A 19533-nucleotide genomic window follows, 5' to 3' on the forward strand; every position below is an offset into this window, starting at 1 on the left:
TGTGCCCTGACCGGGGATTGAACCCAGGACTACTACACACTGGGCTGATGCTCGATCCACTGAGCAAACTGGCCAGGGCTCGGTTTGTCCCTTTTTCTAGAAAATATTTGGAGGGTAGGAAAAAGAGAATGAAAATGTTGACGAAACCTGGAGTTTGGTTCTCTTTTTGGGACTGATTCATCTTTCTGATCCTAGTTCTCATAAATAATGTCAACCATGTTTCCCAGGCATAATGGGACACTCAGGGTGTCTGGGAAAGTCATAACAGTAAAATGGAGATAATAATGATATATGCCTAGGGTTTATGGTGAGAATAAATGAGTTGTTAACTGAAAAATCCTATGATGTCAGGAAGACAATAAATGCTTAATAACTATTATCTATTATAATTATTATATAGTCAGTGTATAAAAAGAAATCTGTTATCAGTAGTATATAATATATGTCTATAGAGGAATTTGCTCTCAGTTTACCAAATATTGTTTGAGAGCCCACTATAGAGTAGAGGGGTTGAAAGAGGAATAAAATGTGATTTACATTACAGCCACAATCCAATGTGTATGAGACAATAGAAATCAGCACAAATGTATAGAAGAGGAAGCCAAAATAGCCTAGAGAGGTCCATAAGAAAAAGCAATAAAAATATTAAAGAGAACCCTTAGTGATAAAAATTTGGGAAACTATTATTCTACAATTTTATTCTTATGTGTTACTTGTTACCATATTGTCTTCTCCTGCAAAATGGTTTTATGGATTGTTAAACATGCCAAGTTTGAGAAAGAGGTGACCAGACCCCTTTTGTCTTGCTGGGCTTTAAAATGCCTTCACATGGAGCATGAAGAACAAATTATGAAGTTAACTCTTTCAGAGTCACCATTGGAAACTTCAAAGCAAATTATCCTGTATTTTTCAATGGTTCTCAATTTATGACTGTTTCTGCATGCTATACACAACATTAATAGGAAAGGGATAAAAATAAAACATAGACTTACAGTGATTTACTTGGTTGCCCCATCCTTATTTTAAACCAGGTAATGTACGAAGCTCTACAGGAGAGCCAAGGATGAAAGCAACATTACTGAGCACTTTGCATGTGCCAGACACGCTGCTTGGGGTTTTCACAGGTTTTATTTAGCTCACCCTCCCACTGTGATAGGTATTAACCTTTGCTGATAAAGAAACTGAGGCTCAGAGAACTCCAAAGTCACCCAGCTAGCTGATCCAAGCCTGTCTTCCGCTACTCTGCAGTGCTAACTCAGGATACTGATGTGTGTTCTTAAGGAGACCAAATGCCTTATTTTAAAGAAGAAACACATTGTTCACTCCACTCTGGGTGAATGCAATTATCCTTGAGGTGACTTCTGACCCTGAATTTCCAACTAGGGAGGTGATTTGCTCATAAAGTAAATGATGTGTTGATAATCTGACTCAAGCTCTATTACAATTTGTTTAAGTCAAAATTCTATACTGAAGAAGTATTGATTTTCATTCCAACGGCCTTCCTGAAGCAATCAGACCAAACATATTAAAGGAATCCATGAACAGTTTTTCAGATTGTGGACAGAAAGAGAAAGATCACCTATATCTATAAAACACCTACTATGCCTGACCTGTGGTGGCGCAGTGGGTAAAGCATCGACCTAGAATGCTGGGGTCACCAGTTTGAAACCCTGGGCTTGCCTGGTCAAGGCACATATGGTAGTTGATGCTTTCTGCTCCTTCTCCCTTCTCTCTCTCTCTCTCTCTCTCTCTCTCTCTCTCTCCCACTCTCTCTCTCCCTATCCTCTCTAAAATAAAGTCTTTAAAAAAAGAAAAACCACCTACCACGTGCATACATGATGCTCCTTGTTTATGTATCCACCCCCTTTTAAAACTCATAACCATCCTGTGTGGTAGGTGTTATTAACATAGTCCACTGAGGTTCAGAAGGACTGAAAGACTTGCATAAATTACACAGCTGATGTGACTGGACCTTGAACCATACTCTATCCACGTAGGCTCTAACCAAACTCAAAGCTCGTGCTCTTTTGCCCAGACTCTCTACTACCGCCCATTTAAAGATTTTTCAGAAATAAATAAAAGAAAGACAGCAGGCTCAACCTCAGGATTCCAGTATACCAATTTCTGTAATATGATATAACATGAAAAAAGTATTCCCTTGCTGATGAAGAAGTTTATCATAGTATTACTTGGTGTGTTATTATAGTATTAATCAGTGCAGTGATGTTGGAAACCCTCAGAACATTTCTTTCGGAATATCAATCTACGGAGAACACAGTTAACATTCTGAAGACTGGTGAATTCTAGTCGTCTGAGAGATAAATTTAGATGAAAGTTAAATCCAGAGATGACAAGGCAGTTTTCACCGCTTACAGTAATAATTTTTTTATATAAAAAAGAACATTTTTATTTCATTTTGAAAGAAAACAGTTCCTCTTAAATTCTTCAGGCCAAGCCACAAATACATTCATTAAAGGCACAGGGAGGCCGTGGCCCCCCGGGCTGAGAACAAAACAGGAGAGCAGGTCAGTGTGGGCTGTTGCTCCGAGACGAGGCTTATTGGATTTGCCCCTCAACAGCCAACCTCTGACAAAATAGTCATAATACAATCCTACTTTATAACGCTTCTTTAGAGCATTTGACTTTTTTCCTCATTTCATCCTTACAAAAGTCGTGAAAGATAAAGTCGGAACTTCTGCTGTATTTTAATAGAAATACAAGAAAACCAAGGCCCAGGGAAGTGGTAGGACTTACCCAAGATAACAAACTAGTTCATAGAAATTAGGTCTCTGACCTCTAGGGCCACTCACTGCTCTTTCTTCTATACCAGTGATTCTTGATGGGGGAAATGTCTGGAGATATGTTGATTGTTACAACTGGGTGGGGTTGGCATCTGTTGGGTGGAGGCCAGGAATGCTGCTAAACATCCCTGAATGCACAGAACAACCCACAGAATTCTCCAGCCCAAATGTCAACAGCGCCATGGTTGAAGAACCCTAAGGCTGGATAGGAATTATACAGTTTACACTATAGAATATAGTATATTATATATACTGCATAAATTATACAGTTTAGATTACAGAATAACAATATTATCCAACAGCAATTAATATTTATTAAGAACTTACAGTGAGCGAAATACAATGCTGAGAAGTTTTTATGCATTATCTTATGTATACTAATGCTATAATGCTACAGGTTGGGTTTTATTCTATCCAAGAAAAGAAAACTGAGACTTAAGTACCTTGTCTATGGCCACATGGTTAATAAGAAGTGGATCCAGTACTCATATCTGTAACCACTCTTTTAAACTCTATGATATATGTATGTATGTTAGTGTGTGTATGTTCAGATAGATAGATAGATAGATAGATAGATAGATAGATAGATAGATAGATAGATAGATAGATAGAAGATAGAGATAGGTGACATAAATATTGAGAGTAACTTTTCATTTAACAATGAGTTATAAGCTTGTGGGGCGGATTTGAATGAGTCCTTTCCCATCTCCCTCCCAAACGGCACTGAGTTTCATGAAAATGTTCCTGTATTCTTTAGTTAAATCAAAGTTAAGGATGATTGCAAAATCTCCATGGGATTTCTCATTTTCCTACTGATGGCTTTTGTTTTTGTTTCAACTTAGTAAGGCTAAACAAAGTATAGGCCTAAGTAAGCGCAGAATGTGAGCATTTGGTATAGCTTCTAGAATAAAGGCACTTGCGAACAGTCTGCCACAGATTGTTTAATCTATGAAATTTCACTCTAAGACACAATGTGAAATTAAACACAACCAAATATGTCTGCTGTAGCTTCTGGGAACTGGCTTGGTGAGGACCATGTGCATGTACCCAGGCTGCGCTTGGAGAAAGTGAAAGAAGAGAAGATAGTTTGGGCAACACCTGACCTCTAGCCTTCCTGTCTTGTCTTTCCTATCCCAGGCATCTAACAATTAGAGTGGTTAATTATTTATTCAGTCAGCCACTCACTGAAACCAGTATATGTTGAGCTTCTACTGTGCATCAGACTTTGTGAACATGAAGATCAGACCATACCCTCATGTAGCTTACAATCTAGTAGAAGAATCAGATGAAAACATATGATCACATTGAGCATCATTGTGTAGTTCCTAGTTCCTAGCATTTATGTGTGCTTCTGTTATGTGCTGTGCATTTTAATGATGGATGCTGTTTTTTGATAGTTCTTTACACCAGCCCCTGGCCCATGAATGAACTGGTGCTCAGTAAAATATGTTGAATTAGTTGATCCTCATATTAACCACAGGATAAAGGCATCATCTCCATTTTACTGATGGAGAAACCGAGGCAATGTTGTTTTTACTAAAGCCAAGATTCAAAGCAGGTCCACAGGACTCTAGGTCTCGTCCTCTGTCCACCATGCCACAAGTACTTAAAGGAAAACCTTCTCGACTATTCAGAGGACTAACCATTCCTTTGTCACTTTTCTCTTTCTTTGGATTGTTGTGAAGTCTCTAGGTCTTTGAGATGCTGTCCAGTGACAGTCGTCTTTGCAGCTCCTCAGGTTCAGGAATGGAACGCCCCTCCACAGAGACCTCCACTCTGAGAGACCCCAGGGTGCTCCGTCCGCTCTCAGCCCTGATATGGACCAGTTCCCCCGCAGCTCCGCCCAGGCCTGGCGTCTTTGCCCTGTTCCCGTTAAGTCCCAGCGCTCCTCCCTTCCCAGCAGCCCAGGTCCCAGGTCCTCAGACTTGGCCGTCTTCCCTGAGATCCTGCCTGCAAACCTTCATTCACTACACTTTCACCTCTAGTCACTGTGGCCCCCTTCCAAGCCAAATACTGCGGGCTGGGTGGAAACTAAGTAGAAAAAGAAACATTTGCCTATATTCTTTCCAACTGGCACCTAGGCACACCCCCAGGTTCACCGTTTCACTGGAGCCCTTATCGTTGCTTCTCTCCACAGCTGTGGGGACGAAGCTATGGAAAATGTCTGTTTCCCTGAGGGCTCCTTTGGCAGTGATCTGGCAATTTCATTTTGGCTGTATTCTACCACGTGACATGTTCCTTCTCTCTCTCTCCCACTAATTGAAATCCCTTATTTGTTTCTTTCTTGATTTACATGGGGAAACAGAACCTCTATTGGCTTGGTGTTTTTATTTTTAAACCTTGGCCCTTCATTTTACTCTAGATCAAGTCTTGAGGCCACATTTCTTCCGCTAGCTGGGCTAGTGTGTCTGAGCTACCTCTAAGGAAAGGTTTCTGTCTCTACCACACTGGAATTTCTAAGCAGTGGTGTTGTGTTGACTTCTCAACCAGCTTCCCTGAGGAGTACCCATTGATAAGAAAAGTAGTGAACCATTTGGCTCCATTTGGGAGTTCTGTACCTGGCCTGTTGCTTTTGTATTGGTATTTCCTTTTAAGTCCCTGCCTTACAATTGTTTGCCAAAGGGCATGCTGCCCAGTTCTGTGCCTGAATAGCCCTGACTTGTCCCATAATCTTACGAACACCCACCCTGCATTCTGCTGTGTCACAAACCATTTTCTACAACGCAGTGGTTTACAGTCCAGGGCAAGGCAGATGTTTTCCAGATTGCGAGCACTGCAGTTTTTAACTCGCTCTGTCAGCAGCCTTCTCCCATATTTCATAGAAGACCTGTTGTAAGGCAATTTGTCTTTCAGCCATTTCTTCAAACCAAAATTGAACATTACAGTGAATTGGATGATGGGGTGGGGAGCGATGAGGAAGGAATAGAGCATGGCTTTGTATAGTTTGAAGCTTTCCGGAAGAGTTGTTTTTATACTACAGAGATTTTTCAAGATGTACTTTGGTCTCCAGTCTTTATACATTTACAACAAAGTAAAGAACAATAGTTACCCAAAACTTATAACTAAGTCATGTTCCCTAAACATTTTTAACCATAAAATAATTCTCTCAAAGGCTCTTTATTCATGGCCCCCAGGACGTATTGAGGCCTTACCCAGTGTGTCGGCTGCTCTAGCAGGAAGCTTTTGGAAGCTCTCAGCAATTTGGGTCAACCACTGTGTCAATAGGAAGTATTCCTTGTCATATCAATCCTTTGGTGACAGAACTCTGATATAATACCACAGGGATTGTTACTATTGGCTTTGTATCAGTCAAGTTTCTGGCAGGAAGCTAAAGGCACAAGCAAACATCCTAGGAGAATTTTCTAAAGAGACTATTTAAAGTGGTAGGAGAATTAGGGAAAACCAATAAGGTACAGATGCCAAGCAAGCAGGCCTGGGAGGCATTACCATCCCGAGCCTGGAAGGTCAAGGGCATGATCAGTTACCCCATAGTTGAAACTGGAGAGAGAGAGAGAGCGGTCCAGTGCATGCTGCGGTCCAGCCAGGAGGGAGTCATGGGCGCAGCTACATCAGCTATACTCTCTGCTTGCCCTGGACAGTTCTTTTTATTCTGCTAATGCTGCCCATTGGCCAAACCTAACTGGAAGTCAGAGGACAGGGTGTCCATTAATACTGTTCGACACATTGAGGTCAGCTGCAGCATGGAGCTGGAGAGACAAGGACTGAAACTGGATCTGGTGAGCTGAGGACACTCTGGGACAATAGTCATTGCCGGCTTTACATCAGTTGCTATATAAGAGAGTCAAAAATAAGGTATGTCAACTCAGTTTATAAAACTAGAAAACCTTGGGAGAAACCATAGACGTCATCCAACCTTTGCTTGAACATCGCCAGAGACCTCCAAAGACAGGGCCATCTCTGCCCACAGTGGTTATAGGATGGCTCCCACTACTCTAAACCTGCCTTTGTAAGTGAAAAACTAAAACTTGTATGTAAAATCTCCTGATATTAAAAAAAAAAAAGTTGACCACTAATTAAAAATAAAACAAACAACTAATAAGGAACAAGTCTATGTCCTGTATCTAATTTGTAACCTTTGGTGTCATTTCTCATCCAAATTTGAAGACATCTACACACTCTCCATTTGGCTTTTTCTTTGATCTAGAGAGCATGTAGCTTCTCTAGTCTTTCCTTACCATTCACCTCCTTCTTGGGATGCTTCTTGCTTCTTCGAAGACCTTAAAGAACGTAACTCTTAGAGTAGAAGACATCTGTTGGTGCATTTTTACCAGAACACTGGGAAGAGAACCACAATGCTCTTGATCATGACTCAGTATTGCCAGTGAAGGGTATTTTGTTGCTCTAAGTGCCAGATATGACAAGTATTTTGAGCTGTTTCACCATGATATTGCTCAGTCCAACTGAACCTTCAAGTCATTACTAAAACTTAATAGTATTTTCTTTTCTTGCTTTGATTTGGTTTCCTTAATTATGGACTTCTCTAGGTAAGGTCCTTAACCTAACTGCAACCTATAATATTTATTTGTAGAATTTTAACTGTTCATTTTAGGTTATTATTTTAGCCTGTAGTGTACGATTCTTTCTGTAATCAGCTATCTTTCCTAGATTCAGGCCATTTTCAAGTTGAAAACGTCATCATCAAGTAGTTGATGATAATGTTAAACAGACAGGTTTCTCCAAACACAGAGCTCTAGAATTTGATGCGATTTGCTGATTAAAACTATCAGGGTACAGGCATATGGTGAATTACAAATTCATCTAATGTTATCTTGCCTTTCATCTTTTGTCCATAAGGATAATCACTTGATCAAATGTTTTTAGTTTAAATGTGGTAATCCTGTCAAAAATGAAAATGAAAAAGATTTAATTTAATAAACCTATTGAAGATAAGCCCAGTTAAAAAAGTGGGAAAAGATCTTAAACAGACATTTCTTCAAAGAAGATATACAAATGAGCATATGAGAAGATGTTCAATACCACTAGTCATTAAAGAAATGAAAAACAAAACCACAATGAAATATCACCTCACCCCCATTTGGCTGGACACTATCCAAAAAATAGAAAATAACAAGTGTTAGCAAAGCTGTAGAGAAATTAGAACCATTTTGCACTATTGGTGGGAAGGCAAAATGGGGTAGTCACTATAGAAAACTATATGAATGTCCTTCAAAAAATTAAAAATAGAACTATCAGATGATCCAGCCATATCACTTCAAAGGAACTGAAAGTTACACTGGCCAGGTAGCTCAATTGGCTAGGGCATCATCCTGATACATCAAGGTTGCAGGTTTGATCCCCAGTCAGGCCATGTATAGGAATCAACCAATGAATGCATAAGTAAGTGGAACAACAAATCAATCTCTCTGTCTCTCTCAAATCAACAAATTTTTAAAAATGTAGAACTGAAAGCAAAATCTCAAAGAGGTATTTGCTCTACCGTGTTCAGCATTACTCACAATAGCTCAGATGCGGAAGCAAGCCAAATGACATCAGTAGACAAACAGATAAAGAAAATATGGTATATTATTCAACATGTAACCAAGGAAATCCTGTCACATGCAACAAAATGGATAACCTTTGAGAATATCATACTTAGTGAAATAAGCCAGTCATAAACAAATACTATATGATTTCATTTATCTAAGGGTATCTAAACTAGTCCACTTTAGAGAAACAGAGAGTAGAGTAATGGTTGCCAGGGGCTGGGGGAGGGGGAAATGGGGAGTTGTTCAATGAGTATAGGAATACAGTTTTACAACATGAGAAAGTCCTGGAGAACTGTTGTATAATGATATGAATATATGTAACACCACTAGATACTTAAAATTAGTTAGGATGGTAAGTTTCGTTAGGTGCATTTACTTTAAAGTATTTAAATTAAAAAGAAAAGATTAGCTCAACTCATTCCTTTTATAGAGGTGAAAACTGAAGTCCTGAGAATTTGCACAATCTTTTAGTGAACTCGGGTGGATTCCAGTTACTGAGATTTTTCTCAAGTGTTTACAAATGGGTTATTGTCCCCTAGTTATTGTGGTTAAAACATTTTCTGAAGAGAAACATTTTAATCACTTTATTTGGCCTATCAGAGTCTTATTTTAAGTATTCACTTGAGAACACGTAAGGCAATAGATCACCTACTTAATATTTCCATCAGTGAGTCAAGAGAACAGATGGCTGGGCCCAGCGTGCCCGGCGAAGGCCCCATGACCACGGTTTCTCCTCTGGCTTCCAGGCATATATGCTTAAATACCGCTCCAGCCCCTATCTGCTATAGACCTGCTTATTTTATAGTTTCCAAATACAAAATTGTAGCAATTCCTATTTGCTTTTTTTGGGTTTTAATTTTTTTTCTGACAAGATCATAATTTAACTTATTTAATTTCCTTTGAATCCTAAGGTTCTGTGAGATTTCTTTCCACTTTTGCTGTCTTGCAGATCTGAGCATTTTGTTGTTTTAACTCAAAAGTAATATCCCTGATGATGTTTCATTGTATAAAAGTACCACTTGAATGAGAAATCATGGGTACCCTTCTATAAGCCCAGGATAAGAAAGGAGTATTTTCTCTATTATATTGAATTACTAGTCAAAGTATTGAATATCATTGTAAAAATAAAACAGGAATGTCAGATGTGAACTACGATACCAAATTGATTTTTAAAAGGAAATTAATCATGTGATCCAGACTAAATTGTTGGTTTCAAAAATCCCAAGCATTTAACTTGATGTAACTAATATGTGCATTTAACTTCTAAACAGTTATTCTAAAGTATTAAAAATCTTTACCGACCCACTTTTCTTTGCCATGCCCTTTGAGGTGTCCATTACCCTTTAAAGTGCACAGTAAGAATAATGTCCATTGTTCTAACGAATGTGATTGTTTTTAATAATATGATCTCTGCTGGATATTAGCCCTCATTGAGAGGGAAACTTAGACTCTTAAGGAGTTGATGAAGAACAATTCCATATAGTACTTTAACTTTTATTAGTAATTTAACACAGAAAGCATGGAAGTAGTGAGGGCAGATAGGCTTGCATTCCCTCTTTCTAGGTTTGTCAAATTATTTATTCTTTCTCAGCCTCAATTTCTCTAGGTATAAAATCAATATAATACCAAGCCCAGAGTTAAATTGATGAATGAAAGTGCTAGGACATCCAAAAGATCTTGGGCAAATGTTAAGTTTTCTAGTTTTCCAGGAGTAATGTTGGTTGTTCTGAGAACTGTTTTTCTATAAAGCTCTCTGAGACAGACATTGACTCCCCTCTGGCGAAATGCAGATTGCTGTGTGGGAAAGGAGGCCTGTTGTATGGTAGGTTTACAATAGGCCTGAAGTTGCTTTCTGTCACTTCCAACCTGACCGTTTTGTTCTGCTTGATTATTTCCCTTGGCAAAAAGACACGGGGCTTATTTGCATATCCTCAGTGTAATCTGAAGGAGCCAAGTTTGACCGAGTTTAAAAGATTTAGCTTCTTGAAGTTTGTTCTCCTGCAGACCTACAGGGGGATTTGTCCCAGACTTCTCATTTACAATCAAAGGCGTTCTGTGAATAATCTGATACGGAATGTACAGGGTAGGCTCCTTTGTTTGCCAGACAGGTGAAAGCCCTGCTTTCTCTTGTTGTTGAAAATCCAAGCCAGAAAAATGACTAGCGTTGGGTTAGTACAAAATGAGCCTCATTCCTTTTGTAATCGTTACCCTCATAATGATTTCACTGAAAATCCAAGAATAACAAGAGAGATTTCCCCCCTTATGGTACTGAGAAATATGAAAGTGTTATATAATGTTAATAATAATCAGAGCATCCAAGAATTGTATGGCAGTTTTCAATTTTCCCAGGTTCTTCATGAACATTATCTCTCCTGTGAACCAAATAAAACTGAATAACTAAGGCAATGGGAGGTCAGAGAGATTGTTTCTTGCTTAAGGTTTATTTAGAATTCCCAGCCTAAGCTTTTATCCCTGAATCCTTTCCTACTCTAAGGGTAAGGGGTAAATACTAAGTGATTGATGTGTAACAGGTACTAGAATAGACACTTACCATGTTAATTTCATTTATTGTTTGTAGGAATTCTATGAAATAGTTATTAGCCTTCCCACTTTACAGATGAGTTTGCTCGGAGAGGCTAGGTGCCTGCGGAAGGTTACACAGAGGATGACAGAGGCAGTCTTCAGAATTTCTGACGCTAAGATGTACACTTCCTTTATGCAGCCACAGTATTTCTAAAGTGGGTGGATTGATGGGTCAATGGATCCATGGATAGATGGTAGAGATTTATCTATCTGTCTGTCTGTCTGTCTATCTGATAGACACTCTTCCATGTGATTTCTTTCTGTCTGACCAGCCACACGCAGGCAGACACAGTTGTTATGAAGGAACTTGAAACCCAGTTCCTAATGACTAGAATGGCCTCCCAGAGATACCTGGGTTATATGTTCACCTGCCACGGCATATAAAGTAGGGAGTTCAAAAGTAGCACATGTGGCTAAGCTTCAGTGTTATTCCCCACATTTCAGATCTCCCTAATTCCTCCTACTTGCATGGAACAAGAGAAATCCTACTATGATAAAATAGGTGCAAAACAGCAGCCACTCTCAAATGACTGGCAACGTGGTGTAGTAGTTAGAGCAGGGGGTATGAAGCAAGACCAAGAGAGGAGGAATCCCCACTTTTGAATTGCTAGCTGTGTGTCCTTGGGCAAGTTACTGAAACACTCTCCTCAGCTTCCTCACCTGTAAAAATGAAGACAAGGATAGCACCTACCTCCTGGGTTGGTTGTGAGGATAAAATGAATGAGTTAATGGAAGGTGCTTAGAACAGTACCTGGCCCCTATTAGTGATGGGAGCTAACAATTTTGTGCCAGTAGAAATTATTCAATAAATATTAAAACATATTTTTATTATACTCAATAAGCAGATTTTAGCCCTCCCCAAACCCATCTGTGGGTTAACCCATAGAGCACAGTCCCATCACCCAGATTTGAGTAGCCCTTTGTAACTTCTTGTCTTGAGTCTATTTATGTGGGGAGAAGTTAACAGGATTACTAACTGCTCTATCTCTCTGAACCATAGGTTCCCAAGAAGATATATGCAAGTAGAAACTATGTGTAGTATATTCCCATTTACATGTACTGGGGAAGCTCACTATTTAAAGGGACTCTTTGGGTCCCTTCACTACCATTCATACTTCCCTTATAGCATTTCCAACAACATATTGTAATTATCTTTTCTCTTTTTTCCATACTGGACTGTGAGCTCCTTCAGGGCAAAGGACATGTCTTTATTGTTATATTCCCGGACCCTCGAATAGTGCTTGTCAGTAGTTGCATTTGTTTATTGACTTACTTACTGCACAAGCGGAAGGATGAGTGAATGGATGCATGGTGAATTATTTTGTTAAGTAAATAATCATCTCTGCAGTTTGTGTCAATCTGAATTTTCACACTTTGGATTTTCTTAAAGCAAGGTAGCTGATGGGGTTATTGGTGATTGGGGCATGTCTTATTATGCAATCCTTCTAAATACCATCCTGCAATTCTTTTTTCTTTTCCCAGTCAGACAATTCATTAGTGATATTATATGCCCAAAGTACTTAGTTTTGAAGGCCAGACTCAAACTGATAAACAGAAATGTGCACCTGAGGCCCTCTATATGCATTATATTTTTTCTACACAATGGTAGGTACAGTGGATGTATAAGATTTCAGAAATACACTTTAAAGTGTTAGCACTCATTATTACTGGGTTCATATGAAACCATTTAAGAAGAATTCTTGAGTTTCAAAAAAGTATCAGGTTATATAGTGGTGCTGTGCTGGAGAGAATTATAGACATTATTCAAAATAAATACTTGACTTTGGTGGATGAGGGACAGAGAGGCCCAGAGAGGTGAATGATTTGTTCAGGGTCACACAGCTCATCAGAGACTGAGCTGGCTTTGACTTCGGGTCCCCATATTCTCAGGACAGTGGGTTTGTGGACACTGGGGCCAGGATTCTTTAGTGATGTTGATTTTGGAAGATGCAGGATGGCCCTGTATGTCCAAACAAGCCCAGACAATGGCATGATTTCTGAAACATTAGGTTGTGGTGTTTGATCTGGGCTGGCGGCCAATGGAAGAAGAGCCCTGTGGTCCACATTAATGCTCTTGGATGTATACAGTCCATTCACATGGCGTTTAACTTTCAAGGTGTTAGAGAAATGCAGGTCTGCCGCTAAAGAGAGGCAACATCAGAGAGGAACCCACACGCATGCGAAGTCTTTATAATTTGCCTCTGCAATTTTTAAACATTTGAACTTTAAACTTTTAAACTTCAATAAATTATGTTGAAGGTTTGATAGAAACAAATTGGAATAAGCAATGATTCTTTTTTTCTCTCTCTCAGTAGACTTGTGTGTATAAAAGAATAGGAGGTTATTTTAAACTATGCGATGTAATATTATACTTGGTATTTGAACTCGTATAACTTTTGTTCTTTTTTACTTCTGCACCTAGATTCAAAGGATTCCAAGGAAAAGAATAAAATGGAAATCCTGTACATACTGGTGCCCAGCGTGGCCATCCCACTGGCCATTGCTTTGCTCTTCTTCTTCATCTGCGTCTGCCGCAATAACCAGAAGTCATCGTCCCCGCCTGTTCAGAGGCAGCCGAAACACGTCAGAGGTCAGAACGTGGAGATGTCAATGCTGAATGCCTACAAGCCCAAGGTAAGAGGAGCCGTGCACAGCTGCACCTATCCTGTCAGCTGTGGTTCCAGCACCCTTGTTACCCTCCCCAGTTTAGAAATCAAATGCTACAAAATCAGCTTGACAAGTGCTCGATGGTGTTGTCAGATAACCACGCCTCTCTAACTTGGTCCAAGCGAGCTGGACATACTTTCTTCAGTGTGTCCATTCCAGCGTTGGGCCATGACGTTGCCTTACTGCAGAGCAGGGCCCGGGGGATCTTCCTTAGGAAGTCATCTCTGCCGGCCCCTCAGGACTGAGAATGTGAACTGCTTTTCAGAATTGCCAAGAAGGAAAATCCATACTCTTCCAATCTAACTAAAAGAGGTGAAGAGAGAGAGAGAAAGAGAGAGACCCAACATTCTCCACTAACGTCACCGTCAGCCTTTTGATGGCCCTACCACATACATGTACTTATCACCACTGTATTGTACACTTAAAAACGGCACATTTTGTGTGTCTTTTAGCACCACCACCACAACAACAACAACAACAAAAATATCCTTGTTAGGCCTAACCTAAATCCCTTTCTCTTTAGTGTATGTGTATTTTAAGAGAAATGTTGTCTTTCCTAAAAATCTTTGAATGTTTTATGATAGCCCACATTAGCCCTCTCCTCTCAGTGCTAAAGTCACTCCCTTCCTTTTAGTTTTTCCTCCACGTCTTTCAGCATTTGGGTTGCTTGAGGTTCTGGTGAGGAAACCAGGGTCACTGGCTCTGACCTTAAATGGATCACATGCCACATCTCGGAGCTGAACTACAGCAGAGGCCACCCATTTCCAGAAAGCCAGCACCTCAGTCCCAGGCCTCTCAACAAAGAGATGTCCTTTAAATAACTGAGGATTCTGCATCCAAAAGCCTGTCTTTTCTTCTTATTCCAACTCCAAAGGAACATTCATTCATTCGTTCATTCAGTTAACAAATACTTACCTTCTCGGTGGGTTGGTGGTCATATTATTATTTTTGACCCTCATAAATAGAAGATGCATCACCTTTAACAAAATTTTAGGAAACAATGTCTTCACACTCAGATTAGCTAATTAATACCTTTTACCTGGTAAGTAGAGTAGCATCATTGTAACTGACAAACAGCCCTCATCTGATTATTTTTTGCTTTGCAATTGGAATTTTTTTAATTTAAAAAGGCTTAAAATATTTTTCTATTGTAAATTCATATGTATTTTTAAGGTCTTGAGATTTCTTAAATGCTCAAAATTTATTTTAAGTATTCTGGTCCAAGCAAAACTATTGTTCTCATAAGTGTGAATTTTTACCATGAAAACACCCCACACACCCCGGATAGGGGCGTTCACTAAGTGGCTTGGGGGACAGGTGGTGCTGGAGTTTCATCTCGTTTGATATCCTAGCTGCTTGCTAGCTGACTCATTTACATCATGCATGTCCTGCAATCTTACATTTAATCTTTACAAAGTTAGTAGAAGAAAACGAAGGGTTAATATTGTTACACATTCATGAAGGAACACTTATTTGACCTTTTATATGTACCATGACTTTAAACTTCTAGTGCGGTAGTCTTTGTTCTATGAGACTCTTGCCCTGTCATTTCTGTTACTAAATGTTAAGTAGCCTTAGAAACACCAGAACTCTCTGTGGGAGAGAGACCCAGTTCAGTTATAGTCTTCATGGAGCAGCCACTGTTCTGAAGAGGTGGGCTCCTCATCGCTGGGACAGGAACCGGGGGAAAAGTCATTTTCCATGTGGGAAAATTATCAGTTGTGTAGCTCAGCTTCCATCTGCAACTCAATTTCATTTTTAGTAGATGTTTCTTTTGCAACATATGATCTCCATTGTGTTTTGGATTTATGCAGCCTTTTGTGTAAAGATCTCAGAGAGCTTTGTGGCATAAATAGAGAAGGCTTCTATATGTTGATTGATAGAAATTATCAAGAGCTATACAAGGAGTTTTTACACTCATTATCTCACACCTATTAGAGAAAATAGGTGTTATCATTAGTCTTGTACAAGCAGGGTAACTAAAACTCAAGCTGCTGATTAAGTAACTTGCCCAGAGTTCAAGAACTGGTAATTAAAAGAGACAAGATGTGAAGATAGGACTTTTCAACTCTAGATAAAGCCCTTACACTTGCCCAGCCCCATGATACTTTTTCCTAATACCAGGGAGAGGGAGTAAGAAGCTAGGCAAACAACTAAATATGATTCCATTTGGTCAGCTTTGGCTGAACACAAACCACACGCATCCCCCTGGCTTGTGACAAATCCTTAAGAGGCCTGTGCAACAGTTACAAGCCTCAATGATAGTCTTGAGCCTGCCAGGGACCTGTGGAATTTGGCCAGAGCAAAAGCAGTCCTCCATCCTCCATGATCATACAGACAACTGTAAAATATACTGGGATAATTTTTCCGAAAGACGCGGTGAAGTGAACATTGTTTTCATTGTTTCTGGCTCATTTCTGAAGTGTGCCTTGCAAAATCTCCCAGTGTCAAGATTTTTCCAACATGAGGCTAATGCGTTAGCCTCAAACATCTCACAAGCAATCCTGAACCAGATTGGAGGCGGGAGTGGCTAGAGCAAGATTTGACTGGGTTGAGGCGGGGAAAGGAAACAGCAAAAACAAACTCGAACTCCCCCCCACCCCCACCCCTTACTCTCCTAAGAGATTTGGCTCCAATCAAATTTGAGTTCTTCAGTTATTTGTTTTGGTTCTTATTGAGTGCCTTTCCTGGAAAAAGCACAAAGGACTTTGTAGACCTTAAAGAAAATTCCTAAATGTAAACAGCCAATGTCTAAAACTGCTTTGAAAGGTCACTGGCACATAAATATTACATGTACCTATAAAATCTAAAAGGAAGGGACACGCATAAGAATGAAAGAGAAAAAAAGTCTTGAAAACAAACACCCTACCAGAGTAAAATCAAAAGGATCTTTGGAGGCTGGGATGAAACAGAAATGAAGGATGGAAGCTGGCCTTATTCTTATTTCTTCTTGGCCAGTTCAAACGCCAGAGACTCTGGGACTCTTATTTATCCAACTGAGTGTGCCCTTCAGGGTTTAGACTATCTGTTTCCATCTCTCTCCACTTGCTGAGCTGCGAAAATGCGCCCGAGAGTTTGGCTTAAGAAGCGGCTCCTTCGGGAGACGAGAAATCCATACCCTTCCGAGGGCACAATGGGCCGCCCCCCGCAGACAGACTGGCTGACGGGATCTGGCCGGATGACCAGAGAGGTGAATGGTTACAACTTTTGATGAGGCACGAGCTTCCTGCTGATCTGTGGGGAGAGGAAGCCAGGGGACCGATGGGAATGGCATCTCACTCTGAGCCTTGAACAGTCAGGAAATGAAGACGCTCCCCTGGTTCTCCCTCTAACTACCCTGTGGCCTCCAGAAGCCTCTCTGAGTCTCAATTGTCTGCACTGTTCAGAGAAAGCAGTAGGCTGGGCCCATGTAAAGTACTGTTTATTTTCCTTTTATTTTATTCAGCAAGAGATTTGAAGCCCTTTAGTGGGATTAGGACATTTCCTGTCTTTTCCATCTCGTCAATCCTCTGACAAGTGCTCTAGCGACACATGAACTAAGTAAGCACTATGAATTTTATAATCTGAGTGGGTGCTTTTTTAAAAGAACGGTGGAAAGTGAACCACCTCTGAGAAGTCTGTAAACCCTAACTTCCCTCCTTTCCGATCTCTTTCTCTCCCCGAACCCTATCGACTATCACATGTCTGAAAAACCGAGCAGCCCTTACCGGTGCTCTGGAAAGGGAACAAAGCCAGGGAGCCTGCTGCTCTAGGAGTTAGAAAGGGGGCGGAGCTTCCCCGCCAAGCACGGGGGAGCCCTGTCCAGTCCTTTCCTCTGTGATTCACCTACGTGGAATTTAGGCATGCAGAGAGGTTAAGGGAGGAGGAGTTTGAGAACCAAGGGCAAGAAAGACTGGGGGCAAGGGTGGGGTTTGGGAGTTTGGCTACAGCCAAAGCCTGAATAGGCCTGTGGGTCCTTCACCTGCAGCTCCTGGCTGATGTAAGGAACATTTGGGGGAAAGCAGGGTTTGCCTAGCTTACTGAAGCTGGTAGCCGTTTATTTATTTATTCTATGTATTGGGGTGACTTCAGCTAATAAAACCCTACAGGTTTCAAGTGTACAACTCAATAACACATCGCCTGTGTGCTGCAGCAGCAGCTCTATTTTATTTCTCGCCTTCATTTAATCTCTAGCCACCTTCTCTGTCTCTTCACCTCCAGGCAATCCGTCTCTCCTTTTCCTTTCTAGCCAAAGTATAGTTGCTGAATGTACTGATGCTTGATTATATTCTCTGGACCTGTCCATTTTGCTAGCAATATGCTTCCATCTAAAAAGCCTATTGTGGGCCTGACCTGTGGTGGCACAGTGGATAAAGCGTCTACCTGGAAATGCGGAGGTTGCTGGTTCGAATCCCTGGGCTTGCCTGGTCAAGGCACATATGGGAGTTGATGCTTCCAGCTCCTCCCCCCCTTCTCTCTCTCTGTCTCTCTCTCTTCTCTCTCTCTCATCTTTAAAATGAATAAATAAAATAAAATAAAATAAACCGTTTAAAAAATAAAATAAAATAAAAATAAAAAGCCTATTGTGTTCTGCTACCCCTTAGAAACCCCCTGCCCTTACCCAGTGTCAGTCACCACACTTGGCACTAAAATCTCCTCAGTAACGTTCCCATTTACTCCGTTAAAGCCATGGTCTCCCAGACATCTGAGCTCATCATACTATTGACAGGGACCTCCCTGGAATTTCCAGTGATGTAATTTCATCCAGTGACCTTTTCCAAGTCTTCCTCCTCTTTAATTTCTCCGGAGCATTTGATATTCTTAACCACCATCTTGAAATACTTTTTCTCTTGGCTTTCCTCCTATCTACTCCAGTTTCCTTCCCTCGTTCTTCCTTGAATTCCCTGAATGGGAGCATCCTCTGGTGTCTGCCAGTCCTCTTTCTCTCTCTCATGCTGACTTCATCTCTGGCATCACTTTAACTCCCACTCAATGTAATGATGCTAGAAGGACCAGTCTCAAGTTATATAATCCTTTCTCCCAGCGTCCAAGAATCCGTACTCTCTGGACCTAACTTACCTTTCCAGCCACATTTTTTTTTTCTTAGTCTTTTTCTGGGAAGTAGTAGAATATACTTCAAAGAGCAAGAATGTAGAGGTAGAAAGACATGATTATAAATATTGGCTCCATTGTTTACTGGCCTGGAGATCTTAAGCAAGTTTTCTGAACCTTTTTTTTCCTCACCTATAAAACAAAGATAAAAATAGTACTTAAAAGAGCTATTTTTAAAAGTATTTTATTAAAATTTAATTGACATACAACATTATATTAGTTTCAGGTGTACAACATAATGATTCAATATTTGTTTGTATTATGAAATGATCACCACAGGTCTAGTTAACATTTGTCACCATACATAGTTACAAAATTTTATTTTCTTGTAATGAGAACTTTCAAGGTTTACTCTCTTGGCCACTTTCAAATATGCAGTATAGTATTATTAACTACAGTCTCCACTGCTGTACGTTACATTCCCTAGACTTGTTTATTTTATAGTTGGAAGTTGGCACCTTTAGATGCCCTTCACTCATTTTACCCACTCTCCCCACCACCACCACCTCTGGGAACCACTAGTCTGTTCTAAAAGATATCTTTGGCACTTAAAGATAGTGTGTCTGGCACCTCACAAGTACTCAACAGCTAGAAGTTGCTATTATTTTTGTTATGGTGATAATATAAACAACCACAAACTTTTTAACCAACTACCAAAATGCTGTGCACAGTCTAATATGGGTTGAGGGGGAAGCTGTAGGAGCTGGCAGCCCACAGCCTTAACTGGTGTGAGGACAGAGGACAGGGAATTACACCAGGTATTCCATGTGCCCATCCAGTGTGCATCGATCCATGGCCCCACACCCTGTTCACACCCTGGATAAACACCCATCAGGGTGGAGACGGTCTGATGGTGAGGGCTGGGGGGCTATTCAGTACAGAGC

General features: G+C 40.4%; 1 protein-coding gene across 1 annotated transcript in view; it reads left to right on the forward strand.

Moving 5' to 3' along the window:
* Window positions 1-19533, forward strand: part of ROR1 (receptor tyrosine kinase like orphan receptor 1) — a 456010-nt gene that overhangs the window by 423389 nt on the left and 13088 nt on the right. The window contains exon 8 of the mRNA XM_066376479.1: window positions 13314-13525. Within this exon, the coding sequence (XP_066232576.1) occupies window positions 13314-13525 (212 nt within the window). The remainder of the gene's footprint in view (window positions 1-13313; window positions 13526-19533) is intronic.

The sequence above is a fragment of the Saccopteryx leptura genome, chromosome 3, assembly GCF_036850995.1.
Source record: "Saccopteryx leptura isolate mSacLep1 chromosome 3, mSacLep1_pri_phased_curated, whole genome shotgun sequence".
Taxonomy (NCBI): domain Eukaryota; kingdom Metazoa; phylum Chordata; class Mammalia; order Chiroptera; family Emballonuridae; genus Saccopteryx; species Saccopteryx leptura.